The 14440-nt window shown below is 34.6% G+C and overlaps 1 protein-coding gene across 1 annotated transcript in view; it reads left to right on the top strand.

The window, feature by feature from the left end:
• STAG1 (stromal antigen 1) overlaps nucleotides 1–14440 on the top strand; it is a 400899-nt gene that overhangs the window by 212799 nt on the left and 173660 nt on the right. The window contains exon 6 of the mRNA XM_047100346.1: nucleotides 6744–6820. Within this exon, the coding sequence (XP_046956302.1) occupies nucleotides 6744–6820 (77 nt within the window). The remainder of the gene's footprint in view (nucleotides 1–6743; nucleotides 6821–14440) is intronic.

Genomic DNA, 14440 nt, shown 5'->3' with positions numbered 1-14440 from the left:
AGATTTGGTGAAAGTAGTTTGAAATATCACCGTTATAAGACAATGCTTGCTTTTGTTCCTGGGCTATACTAACATGGCTAAACCAAGCTCCAGTATTAAGCTTGAAATGATCATTAAAAAGCAACCAAAGTATCTGTCTCTTTATCTTTCCCCATTCCCTTTCCTCAACAGTCACTGCAATCTTAGGTAACTGTTAAATTCTATATTCTGGTATGCAGTGTTTCTTTAGTAAATACTTCTCAGTTTTAGTAGCCTCAGCATTTCTTCTCCTTTTTGACTTAGATTTTGTCTTGTAATTTATCCATACTTTTTTCAGTCTTTCTCCACTTTATTTTGATGTATAATGTACTGTTACTTACAGTAAAAATGAAGCAGAAGATGAGACTACCAAAAATTTTCCTGTTATATGTATGAATTATCTCTGGTCCATCACCAGATTAGGTTTTTAAATTAATACTTTATAATCCAGTCTTTACAATAAAAGCTTTAAAATAGAAAGCTGTTTCATACATGGTACAATTAGTAAGAAAGCTCTTAGGAAGGCTCTCTGTTAAACACTCTTAGGCAGTGTTAGTATATAACACCAGTAATTGGTTTGGTTTAGTAATTTAAGGGAGCCAGGTTCAGTAATTTGAGGGAACCAGAATGTTAGTGTCATAAAAGGTATAAACCCAGAAGGGCCTTTTGTTGTATTTGGGTAAGTTGATTTGCTGCTCAAAAAGTTCTGTATGTGGGGTGCCTGGGTGGCTCAGTCGGTTGAGCGTCCAACTTTGGCTCAGGTCACGATCTCGCAGTCTGTGAGTTTGAGCCCGGTATCAGTCTCTGTGCTGACAGCTCAGAGCCTGGAGCTGCTTCAGATTCTGTGTCTCCCTCTCTCTCTGCCCCTCCCCCGCTCATACTCTGTCTCTCTGTCTCTCTCTCTCTGTCAAAAATAAATAAACATTAAAAAATATTTTTAAAGAAAGTTCTCTCTGCTTTCAGTCTTCTCTTCTGTCTGCTTCTGTACCTAGTTGGAAGGATACAAACAAGGCTAGAGTTCTGGCTTTGGATCTCATCATAGAATAGAGTAAGGGTAAAATTCAAAATGAAGAGGATGAGATGAGACCGTGTTCTAAACCATGGGGTTCGTGTAAATGGGGATAAGAATTTGTGGGTTCCTGCTTCTTCGGCATTGACTTCTTTATCACCTTAACTCATCGTTATGGTGGATTCTAGACATTTTGGAAAGAGATGGTTAGTGTCTGGAAGTAAAAGCTTTGGTCTGGGTGCTTAGAAAACTGCTGACTTTGCTTAGTTCTGGAATAAAAGAGATGACTGGTCTCATTCTTCAAGTGGCAGTAATCTGACAACATGCACAATTAGGGATCTGGCTTTCAGTAGAGCCCAAAAACTCGAGCTTTTAGCTTTCCTCTAAATGGGCAGGATAATCTTTCAAAAAAGGAATGCTCAAAGTAGGTGAGCATCTTACATGCATCTTGCATCTTACGTGCTATAAGCACAATACTAAATTCTTTATACTTGTTTTCTTATTTTGTTTTCATATCATCCTTAGTCATTTGTTCCACATTTTTTTTCAGTGCTGCTTATGTACTAGGAATTACAGCATTGAACAAAAAAAATCCCTGCATTGGTATTCTCACCACTTTAAAGATTAGAAATCTGAGTTTTATAGAAAACAATTGATTTTTTCAGTCTCCTATAGCTTAGTAACTGGGGGAGCTGAGACTTAAACCCTACTGTGTCTAATGCCAAAGATTTCAAATGACCCTACGATGACTTCTTGAGGGTTCTGCTAAATGTTGTGGTTGCTATAACCACAGTTAAAGTTTCTTTTCATTGTTGTCCATGTCACTAATTTTGCCAAGGATATGTTCTCCAGCCTCATTTTCATATTGCTTTTCAATTTCATTTTTTGTGTTCTATAATAGCCTGGTAAGTAAAACATAAAATTTCACATTTCTGGCAAACTTAAATGGAGCATTCTTAGCCTACCCTCTAATGAGTGCATATTGGTAGTGACTACACAAATGCTTGACAGGAAAAGATTAGTAGCAGTCTGTCCTTCAGTTTAGTTTTTTAACATTTTATTTTTTATTTGAAATGTATTCATTCCTTATTTTGAGTAATACATTTATATAGTTCAAATTTCAGGAAATGCAAAGGGTATGCAATATAATACCTCCATTATATCCCTAAACCTCAACCACATATTTCTCTTTCCCTGAGGCAACCACTTGTGCCAGATATTTGTGTATCTTTATAGAAATATTTTAAATCATATATTATCAAATGCATAAATATTCCTTTTTCATGTATGAATATATCCTACAGATCTTTCCATATCAAGCATAGACCACTTTATTGTTTTTGACAGCTGCATGGATTCCATTGATTTTAGTCAGTTAAAAGTAGTGGTTAGTCATGGACCCTGTAGCCAGACTGTCTGCGTATAGACCACGAATCTGCTACTGGGAAACCCTGTTTGCAAGTTGCTAAATCTCTAGGTGCCTCAATTTTCTCTTCTATAAAATGAGAGAAAAGTAGTACATTCTTCTATTGTTGTGAAAAGTAAATGTTTTAACTTATTTAATAGGGCATATTTATTAGAACAACGCCTGGCAGATAGTGAGCACCCAAGTGTTAGCTGCCACCACCATCGTCATTATCATCAACACTTGCAGTTATTATGGGTATATGCATTTTTCCTTTTGCTATCACAAACAGTGTTTCAGGGAATAACCTTGTACCTTCGTTATTTCATATGTGTGTGAGTTTATGGATTTTTCGCAACAAGTACAATATCCAGGCCAAGGAGTATGTAAATTTGTAATTTCGGTAATATTTGCCAAATTGCATACCATAGGGATTGTATCAAGTTATGTTCTCTCCAGCAGTTTGATAAAATTTAAGTGATCAGTAACTTGATGGTAGTTTTTTGATGTTATTCTATTTCTGGAATTATTGATAGTTAAAAATGACACTTTTGGAGCGCCTGGGTGGCGCAGTCGGTTAAGCATCCGACTTCAGCCAGGTCACGATCTCGCGGTCCGTGAGTTCGAGCCCCACGTCAGGCTCTGGGCTGATGGCTCGGAGCCTGGAGCCTGTTTCCGATTCTGTGTCTCCCTCTCTCTCTGCCCCTCCCCCGTTCATGCTCTGTCTCTCTCTGTCCCAAAAATAAATAAACGTTGAAAAAAAAATTTAAAAAAAAATGACACTTTTGAAAGTTCTTCCTTTATCTTCATTAGAGGTATAATCCTGTCAGTAGGGCTTGATCAAACAATCTTTTATTTTTTAATGTAAGATTCGTATGTTGGTAGATTATTTGAAGATTCTCGCAGATAGTGTTTTAGAGAGTGGAAGATAATCTATTTTTTTTTCATTCCTTATTTTCAAATATTTCTGTTTCTCTGAATCTGAATTATTTCAGATCTTTAATTTACTTTTTTTTAATTTTTTTTTTAATGTTTATTTATTTTTGAGAGAGAGAGAGACAGAGCATGAACGGGGGAGGGTCAGAGAGAGGGAGACACAGAATCTGAAACAGGCTCCAGGCTCTGAGCTGTCAGCACAGAGCCCGACGCGGGGCTCGAACTCACGGACTGTGAGATCATGACCTGAGCCGAAGTCGGCCGCTTAACTGACTGAGCCACCCAGGCGCCCCTTTAATTTACTTTTAATAGCTATCCATTGTCAAAGCTTAAAATAGTAGAGAGAAGACTTAAGATGTTAGGCATATTTCAAGGAACTATAGAGAATACAAAGATTAATAAGTAGTATTCTGCCATACTTTTCTCTGGTGGGTAAGCTAGATGTGGGCCATTTCCAGGTTAGAAAATGTAGAAAAGGACAAAAAAATGTGTAGGACAGAACTTTGGAAATAACCTGTATTCAGGTAAGTAAAAGAGAAAGAAATGAAAGTAAGCCATTAGAGAATACAGTACAAGGATATAGTGTTAATAGAAACCAATGTAATGGGCAAATGTTTTCAATAGAATATGTAGGGTATTACTAAAGAAAGACTGCTTGATGTAACAATTAGCAGATAATAGGTGTGAGGAAGCAGTTTCAGTAGAGTTGTTGGACCTAATGGAAGAAGAATGAACAGGTAGAACGTAGTAAGTAAATAGGCCTATGTATCAAAAGTCATTGTGACAGCAGCAGGATTTTCTTCTTTAAAAAATTTTCAGTGACAGGCTCTGTTCATTTTCAAAATTACAGCTTTAAACATCTGATTTTACTTTATTAGTAATTGTTACTTATATATGGTAGTCAATTTTTTTAGAAGTTTATTTATTTATTTTGAGAGAGAGAGAGGGAGTAGAGAAGGGGCAGAGGGAGAAAGAAAGAGAAAATCCCAAGCAGTGATTGAGCCCATGACCCATTAGATCATGACCTGAGTTGAAATCAAGAGTTACATGCTTAACCGACAGAGCCACCAGGTGCCCCTAAATATGGTAGTCATTTTTAAAGATGCTAAGCATGAGACTGGTTTTTATGTTGTTTCTAATGCTAGTTGTTGTTTTGTTGCCTTTCACTTTACAGTATTAAATTAATGCAGCAAAATATTCCTCCCTTTATGAACTAACTTGGTAGTCCATTGTAATTATAGTTAAGACTCCACTGTATATGAAAACTGCCATATCAGTCATGGAAATAAAATAGAACATTGTTTAATAATTAACAATAACGTGTCACTTTTTAGTGAACTGGTATGATTAGTGTTGTCCTTTTTCTTGAGTTCTTTAAAAAATCAGTATTACCTGGGAATGCAAACTGGTACAGCCACTCTGAAAAACAGTATGGAGGTTCCTGAAAAAATTAAAAATAGAGCTACCCTACAACCCAGCAATTGCACTACTAGGTATTTATCCAAGGGATACAGGTATGCTGTTTCGAACAGACACATGCACCCCAATGTTAAATAGCAGCACTATCAACAATAGCCAAAGTATGGAAAGAACCCAAATGTCCATCAACGGATGAATGGATAAAGAAGATGTGGTGTATATATACAATGGAGTATTACTTGGCAATCAAAAAGAATGAAATCTTGCCATTTGCAACTATGTGGATGGAACTAGAGGGTGTTATGCTAAACGAAAATAGTCGGAGAAAGATAAGTATCATATGACTTCACTCATATGAGGACTTTAAGACACAGAACAGATGAACATAAGGGAAGGGAAGCAAAAATAATATAAAAACAAGGAGGGGGACAAAACATAAGAGACTCTTAAATATGGAAAACGAATGGAGGGTTACTGGAGGGGTTGTGGGAGGGGGGATGGGCTAAATGGGTAAGGGGCATTAAGGAATCTACTCCTGAAATCATTGTTGCACTATATGCTAACTAACTTGGATGTAAATTTAAAAAAATTAAAAAACTAAAAAAAATCAGTGTTACCAAGTTATAATTTCCATACATTAAAAGTTGCACATTTTAAGTGTACAGATAGATGACTTTGAGAAATGCATATAGCTATTTAATGACACTCCAAAACATAAAATATTTCCATCTCTCCAAGAACAACTAATTCTTCTCATGTTTAATAACTTAAAAATCTCATTTTATTTCTTTTGCTTGCTTAGTACTTTATGAGAGTAGATTTACTTGTCATCTCTACAGCTTGGTGTAGGGATACCTGTTGGTAGTACTTAATTCATTGTACTGAAAATGAACAAAAGAGCTATATATCAAGTAACTAAAACATGGTTAGAAATGGTTGTAATTAAAATGATGAGAAAGATCTCTTTTTTTTCATTTTACAGATTAATAAAAAGTCAAATTAAGTTTGATATGCGAAATGTGCCACTGTAGTCTTTTATTGGGACTCTAAATGAAGAGCACACTTTGATGACTTTTAGTGGCTGTCAGTTGTTCCATGCTCTTTCTTGTAAAAGTACAGTACACTTTAGAGACTTTTCCTTCTTACATTCTTAAATGTGATTTGAATTGGAGCTGCTAATCATTGGCAAGGAATCTGTCAGAGGGTATAAAGTATTTTCTTATTGATTCATTGAGTCTTATTCCTGTGATTTTTATCTTGAATATTGACATGTATAGAGTTGAAACTGAACCTTATGTAATTATTAGTTCAATATTCTCTGTACTCAAGGTAGATTTTGAACCTTATTTTATTTTATTTAAATTATGTTAATTTTTAACACAAGTCTTTGATATAAACCACTCTTACTATTTTAAGAGTGGTAATATTTATATAGCCATACTTGAGATAAAAATTATATAGCTAACGTAAAAGTAATACTAAAGAATGAGAGAGAAAGGGGTTAACTTTGTTTTTTGTTGGTTTGATACTTAGGTTGAAGTTACTGAGCTATTTTTCATGTTAACAGAAAACAGATTTAGCTGACATGTATTAATTAGATTAAGGAACACTTAGTTTTAATTTATAGAAGAATATTCTGATGATAAAGAATATCAGCTATATGTCTGGATAGCACCAGTCAATCCTTATATAAATATATTGTTTTTTTGTCTTTTCCTGCCCCAACACTCCTCTCAGTTTTTCCCCCCTCATACTTATTCGCAGAATATTCAGGGATTTTTAAAAATGTCTAAAGAACTTTGAAGCTCTTAAACAAGGGATTCCTTTAGGTAGGAGTTTGGGGGAGGAGAAAACCCCAAAAACTTTCAAATAAAATTTTTCAAACATTGGTCAGATTAAATTTAATGTTTAGCATGGGATAGAAAAGGATTAACTGTAAAATCTGTTGTTCCACAGGTACTGTGAGAATAGAGATGTTTCGAAATATGCAGAATGCAGAAATCATCAGAAAAATGACTGAAGAATTTGATGAGGTATAGCATTTCAATATTTATACAAATTGCCAACTTACACTTTTAAAATGGTGAATATATTTTAAGTTTTATTTTGATTCGGTGTTTAAGAGAAGATACTCTGTTCTCATTTATGTAATAATCCGTGGTACTAATTCCATAGTTAACGATCTTTGGGGATTTCATTGCATTGTATGGAGGTATCACTTAATGACTGGTAACTGATAAGGATAATAAAATTAGTGGTGTGAAGTAGAAGTTGGTTCTGGACATTCATTCTTGAAGACCATCTAAAATTCCTAAATTTATAAATACATCTCCAATAGTTTTATGTTCTGTGGAATTAGTCATATTAAATGCTTTAAAGAAAAAAGGATTTAGAGGTCAAATAAGTGTTAATAGCCTGCATGTTATACCTGTTTAGAGATTGTCAAAGCACATTATTTAAGGTTCTTAGAAATCCTGATGGAAAAATAGCCTGCTTAACTTCATGTAATCCAGAATTCCTAAAATGATGTGCATCTCTCCTTACTTCCCCACCCCTCACTCCCTTTTTCTGTGTTCCTGTAAAACTTAAGTTTCTGTTTGGGGCAGTCTACTTTAAAATATTCTGATTTCCACTTAGAATACGTATTTTCTTAAAAGAAAAAAATGTATGTGTTTTCTTTGCTAGTCTTCACAGATTAATCAGCTTTACACTAATGAAATGTGTAAACACTTTCACAATTTTGTTTGTTTATGGTGAACTCATTTCATGTCATGCTCTATGCCACCATTAATTCTAGTTTTAACATTCTGCCTTTTGATTTAAATAAGATTTCTATTTTTTGTAGGTGTTCCCTTTTCTTAACTTTAAAACTAATAACAAAGATTTTTTTTTTTTCCAGATCCACTCTGTCAGTGAGGTGGGCTCAGGCTTTTTTTTTTTTTTTTTTTTTTTAGTAGGAATATTTATATTTAATTGACAAAAGTGTTACACATGCATGGTAAAACAAACACATGTCACACAGTACATATCTTTCTCATCAGGTGTTCACCTTTATTCTAGTGATACACACCAAAACATTGTCGTGTGCATCTTTACAGAAACATTCTGTCAGTGACTTTCATGCTGTTTAGTCACATTCTCTGGGAGGGAGGGGAGACCTTACTTTGTGACCTATGTCTATATGTCCATAATCACTTGTCTTCATTTCTGCAATCCAAAACGTTCTGAAATTCCAAAGGACTTTCTTCCACAATTTAATGGTGGCAAAACCTAGCCCCAACTTACCTGAGGCTATTCATTACAATTTTTATTACCTCAGTCAGCGTGAATATTTATATTTATTCCTGGTGAAATATTAAGGTTCTCGATTACAGGGGGCTGCCCCAAATTCTCTTGGGTTGTGATGGAATTAAAATAGATGCATTATGTTAACTTCTCAAATTCAAAAATTTCTGGATTCTGAAATAATTCTTGAAATTACTTTTCATTTAAAACTAAGGTTTTTATTGTAACTTTGTGAGTTTATATGTGGCAAATAGAAGATAACCAAGCCAGATTAAGGTGCAAGTAGTAGGTTTACTCACCAACTACTGTACTAACTACCATTCCAGGCTTGCAACACAAGTGATTGAGGTCACAGATTAAGTAGTATGCATATTGGACCTTCAGGGCACTATATAAGAGTTTAAGACAGTAGTTCCCAAAGTTTGCTGCAGATTAATAACACCTGGGTATATTTGGAAACTGATGCCTGACTCTCTCCCTTATCCCCAGACCTTCTTATTTAAATTTTAAGGCATGCATCCAGGGCATAGGGATTTTTAAAAGGTCACCAGCTGACTCCAATGCACAGCAAAGTTCGGGAGAGATTTTGAGAAAAAACTGAGATTTAAGTTATAAAACACTTCATATAGGAAAATAGTATGAGAGAAAATACACTGAAAATTCAAAACAAGATTATCATTGCTTTGTATTAAGATATTGAGATAAGTAGGGGAAGATGAGGAATTCAGCAAAATGAAGATCATGATGTACCCAAGAAAATATTCCTGTGAATATTGTCAAATACTCAGGTATTGGAAGAATAGTAAACTGTTATCAAAACTGATAGTTAAATGCAGCAAATGAAATTACTCAAAAAGTGTTCATATGGTTAAATATTTTTCTCCCAATATTTGAGAATAGTGACTAAATCAAAAAAGAATTTTTTAAAAACCACCATTTTATGAATAATTCATGAGGTTAAAGGGATACAGACAGCATAGGGAATATAGTGAATGATACTGTAATAGGGTTGTATGGTGACAGTGGTAGCTACACGTGTGGTGAGCATAGCATAACATATGAAGTTGTTTTATCACTATATTGTACACCTGAAACTAAGGTAACATTGTATGTCAACTATACTTCAATAAAAATATATAAATCAATGAATGAAAATAGAAAAGATTCTTTAAAAAAATTATTTTTTGTCCTGTTTGACAGTACAGCTAACACAGTTTTATTAGAATATATTCATTTAAAGAAGAATTATATATTAATTATTTTCTAAGGCTATTCATTTTATCACTAAGCATTTTAGCAAGAAACTGCGTTTAAATGCTTACATATTGTTAAATATACAGTATTTTATTGTTTTTGTTTCTTCAGAATACTGTATAGGTCATTTAGTCCCCTGGGAGTGGAAGGAGGTTAGTTTTGGTGAAGTGTATTTTTTTTTAATGGTTATTTTATTTTTTAATTTTTTTTTTTTACATTTATTTATTTTTGAGAGACAGAGACAGAGCACAAGTGGGGGATGGGCAGAGAGAGAATGGGACACAGAATCCAAAGCAGGCTCTAGGCTCTGAGTTGAGCCCAGTGCGGGATTTGAACTCACAAACTGTGAGATCATGACCTGAGCCGAAGTGAAGTCGGACACTTAACCTACTGAGCCACCCAGGCGGCCCAGTGTTTATTTTTGAGAGATAGAGAGTGAGAGTGAGTGTGTGGGGAGGGGCAGAGAGAGAGGGAGACAGAGGATCTGAAGCAGGCTCCGTGCTGACAGCAGAGAGTCCAAGATAGGGCGCTCAAACTCATGAACTGTGAGATCATAACTTGAGCTGAATTCAGTGGGACACTCAACTGACTGAGCCACCAGGTACCGTGGTAATTTGTATTTTTTAGTAAAATTCAGAAAGATCTGATAATAAGATCCACTGGATCCTGAGAGCTTAGAGCAATGTCTGCTTCATAGGGAGTAGCCATTGAAATTTTGTTGCATAAATCTATATATTATATTATAGCAAAATAAAGATTAGATAAATTAGAAATAGTTTCAGTTGAAGGTGTTTATATTTGGGTAAGGTGGTCCAAGAGTATGTTACTGCCTGAGAAAGTATAGTGTAGCTACTATTCCTTATTACAAACTGATTTTATTCTAATGTTTATTACTTTTTTTTAAGGCTTACAAACCTGCACATAGCCAAAATGCTTTGTAATTGTAATGGCAACCTAATTTAGAAATATATTAATTGCTGGAGCAGTCTGTAGCTCTTTAGAGTTGGTAGATACATTTAGTTCCTGTTGGAGCCCAACACATAAAGCAAAATGTAATAGTATTACTGCTATTATTGTTAGATTATTAGAGTCACATCTGCAAATGTAAACTCTTAAGTTCTGTGTTCCAAAGGCCAATTTGCATAGTTTTCATATATGGAAGTGTGGCATCTATGTGTAGGGAAACTTTGCAACACAATATATTACTTACTTAGTGCCTTAAATTCTTGTCTGTGATATTTTGTGTTATATTGCTCACAGAGTTTTATATATTGTGCCCTTGTGTAATGAGTCCAACTTATCCAGAGTCTTGTTTTTTCTCCTCTTGTTTCTAATCTTGTGTGCTTCTATGGATTAGTTTATTTAAACTTAAGTATAGAACTCTTCATTTGTTTATTCCTTTGAGCATTTACTAATCAAAGGATTAAAAATTTTAAGAAATGTAAAAATGGTTAAATATTATACAAACTGAGAAAATAAAAAGGAAATGCCAAAGATATTATCTCCAGTCCCAAATTAAAGTCTAATTTTTTATTTTATACTCCATCAATAAAATATTTTTTAGTCTGTTGTCTTAATAGTGAATACCGGGGCGCCTGGGTGGCGCAGTCGGTTAAGCGTCCGACTTCAGCCAGGTCACGATCTCGCGGTCCGTGAGTTCGAGCCCCGCGTCTGGCTCTGGGCTGATGGCTCAGAGCCTGGAGCCTGTTTCCGATTCTGTCTCCCTCTCTCTCTGCCCCTCCCCCGTTCATGCTCTGTCTCTCTCTGTCCCAAAAATAAATAAACGTTGAAAAAAAAAAAAATTAAAAAAAAAAAATAGTGAATACCTGGGGCGCCTGGGTGGCTCAGTCGGTTAAGCGTCCAACTTCAGCTCAGGTCACGATCTCGCGGTATGTGAGTTTGAGCCCCGCGTCGGGCTCTGTGCTGACTGCTCAGAGCCTGGAGCCTGTTTCAGATTCTGTGTCTCCCTCTCTCTCTGACCCTCCCCCGTTCATGCTCTGTCTCTCTCTGTCTCAAAAATAAATAAACGTTAAAAAAAATATTTTTTTAAAAAATAGTGAATACCTATGATAAAACTAAATTATTAGTTTCCCCTCTTCTCCCTCTACTCCATGCTTCTTCTCAAAAGGGTAGAGTTCTTATTTTGTAGGGAGAGTACTTAAGAAGTAACTACCTGATATAAACCTAAATCTTGCTTGTAGGAGTTATTTATATCAACAGCATTCCAATGTATTAATTAGAAGTAACTTTCTAAAATAGCTCTTATATACCAGAATGTATGAGTATGTGATTTCATAGTCAGCATATCTCCTGTGTTCAACCCATTCAGAAAGTCAATACAGAAATAGAATTCTAGTTTAGTAATTTAGAAAGATAGATTACAATGAAAATAGTTGTAAAGAGTATAAATGGTCAATCCTAACTCATATCTATAAGGAAATCCAAATCATGATAGAAAGAGGAAATGGATCAGTAAAAAATTTTTAAAAGATGAAATTGAATATCTAATAAAATTATGTTGGTTAACTCACCCTAAAATGGATATTGTCTGTTATTCTTAAGTGTTTCTGTTGCAAATTAAAAGTCTCAGTCTAGCTTTATAAAACAGACGTGACTACTTGGTAACTACCTTAGTTCTGAACTAAACCTTATTTTCTAAATATCTGATAAAAATAGACAAAAGGTTTTTTTCCTTCTATCTTTGGTAATCAGAAGCCTGAGTATATAGACCTCATTTCTTATATTACAGTGTGGTTTGCAGCATATGTTTGTTTATAGAATTAAATGCATACATTGCTAGATCAGTTTCTTATCAGATGTTATTAGATCATCGTGGCTTTAACTTTAATAGTGGTGTAAGATGAGCTTATAAAAACAATGTTAGTGCCTTCATATTTTTTGTAATTCACTTGTTATTACGTACTCAGATTTTTCTTTTTGTTTCTGTTTTTTTCCCGAAATCTGTTTCCATTTTCTGAAGAGTTAAAATAAATATTTTAAAATATGTTTATATCCATTGCATTGGTCATATGCAACTTACAAAATGAATAAACCAGGAAAGAGCATCATAGTACTAACGTAAGTGTTATAATACTAACCCCCTTGAGCATTGAACTCTTCTTATTCTTTTCTCTTGGGCTACCTCAGATACCTTTGTGACACAAACCAGTTTAAAATATGGACCTAGTGAGGGCATACAAAGCTTATTCTATATATTAAATATTAGTAATAATTGATTTCTTAATTTAAAGAGCAGTTTTAATATTTTCTTGCAGTACACCACTCAGTTTGTGTTGTACATATCACTTTGGAGTCTGTTTCACATTGAGGAAGGTAAACAGAATATTAAAGAAAGGAAGCAAAGTTGGAGGTGAGAAGTGCCCAGAAAAGGAATAATCACATAGAAAAACTCATGAAGATCCAAGAAATTGTAATCTTTTGTACGGTGAAAAGGTACAAAATAGGTTGGAGACCAGAGGAAACATGTTGAATGAAAGTAATAGTAAATACTTATGCTTACTCTGTGCCAGGCACTGTTGTATATTCTTTACATATATCTAATAGTACACATTTTATGAGATAGGTCTTGTATATCATTACTATCTCCATTTTACAGATGAGAAAACTGAGGCAAAAGGGGTTAAGAAACTTGGCCTGAGGTCCCACCACTTAGTAAATGAATTAAACTCAAACCATCTAGCTCCTGAATTCATACTTATAACCACTACCCTATTCTGCCTAGTATACAACTGCAAGTATGTAACCTGAAGTAGCTGGAGAAAGGGTCACTCAAGTAACAACAAATTTTGCTCTCTCCACTTAGACACCTTCAGTCATATAATAAATTTCCAGCTGTTTTTATTACCAGATGTCTTATGACTGACCAAATAAGTTATGGAATTAAATTAGTATCTTTTTGAAAGGACCAGTTATATTCTATTGATATATGTTAAATCTTTTTGGAGTTATGCCATTCCATTATATTGTTTGAAACATCAACTCTCATTATGAGAAATGCTTAAATGAAGTAATCATAAGCCAACAATAACATTTGTGTCAGTGGGTACTGGCTTAAATCCACATCTGATTGTGATTAGTCATGATGAACTATGTATTGAGATTGTAATTACACCCTGGACATTTCAAGATTTTTATTTTTCAGTTTTAAAATATATCTAGAGGGGTGCCTGGATGGCTCGGTTGGGTGAGCATCTGACTCTTGATTTTGCCTCAGGTCATGATCCCAGGGCCGTGGGATCCAACCCTGCGTCTGACTCTGTGCTGAGCATGAAGCCTTCTTAGGATTCACACTTTCTCTCCCTCTGGCTCTCTCCCCTGCTCACTGTTTCTCTTAAAAAAAAAAAAATAAATAAATAAAAATAAATAAATAAATAAATAAAATATGTCTATAAAACATGATTTTACAGCTATATAAAGGAACCACATTTATATTTGCTAATCATTATGGACACCTTTTAAATTATCTAGCTAAAGCTAGGTATTAAAAATTCTATTTCTTGGGGCACCTGGGTGGTGCAGTTGGTTAAGCATCCGACTCTTGATTTAGGCTCAGGTCATGATCTCATGGTTGTGAGATCAAGCCCCAAGTTGGGCTCCGTGCTGAGCATGGAACCTGCTTGGGATTTTATCTCCCTCTTTCTCTGCCCCTCCCCCTCTCAAGTGCACTCTCTCAAAATAAATAAACATTTTGTAAAAGCTCTATATCTTTTATTGATTTTGTATAACTTTTTATTTTAACAGCTGCTAAATGAACTATTTAGTCTTTCAGACTTATTTATACAGGATTTATTTTTTAATATTCACTTTATTCACTTCAGTAAACATCCATTGAACATAACATTTGTCTTAGGAACTGTATATTTAGAGATTAACAAGGTTATAGCTCTAGAAAATGAGTTCATGTTTAAATGGGGGGAAAGCATTGTAAACTAATAGCAGTAATACCTTGACACATTCAGTAGTTGAGAAATATAACACCCCGTGAGAATCCATAGGGTGAATTAAATTTTCTGAGATGTGGGAGCATCACAAGTTACTTAGCCCTAAAACTAGGTTTGAAAGATCAATAGAAGTTCACCAGAAAAACCAGGAAG

The sequence above is a fragment of the Lynx rufus genome, unplaced genomic scaffold, assembly GCF_022079265.1.
Source record: "Lynx rufus isolate CCGP_SWC_20201006 ecotype Redwood Valley unplaced genomic scaffold, mLynRuf1.p SCAF_5, whole genome shotgun sequence".
In the NCBI taxonomy this organism is placed as follows: Eukaryota; Metazoa; Chordata; class Mammalia; order Carnivora; family Felidae; genus Lynx; species Lynx rufus.
This window is presented reverse-complemented; position numbering and strand designations above follow the sequence as displayed.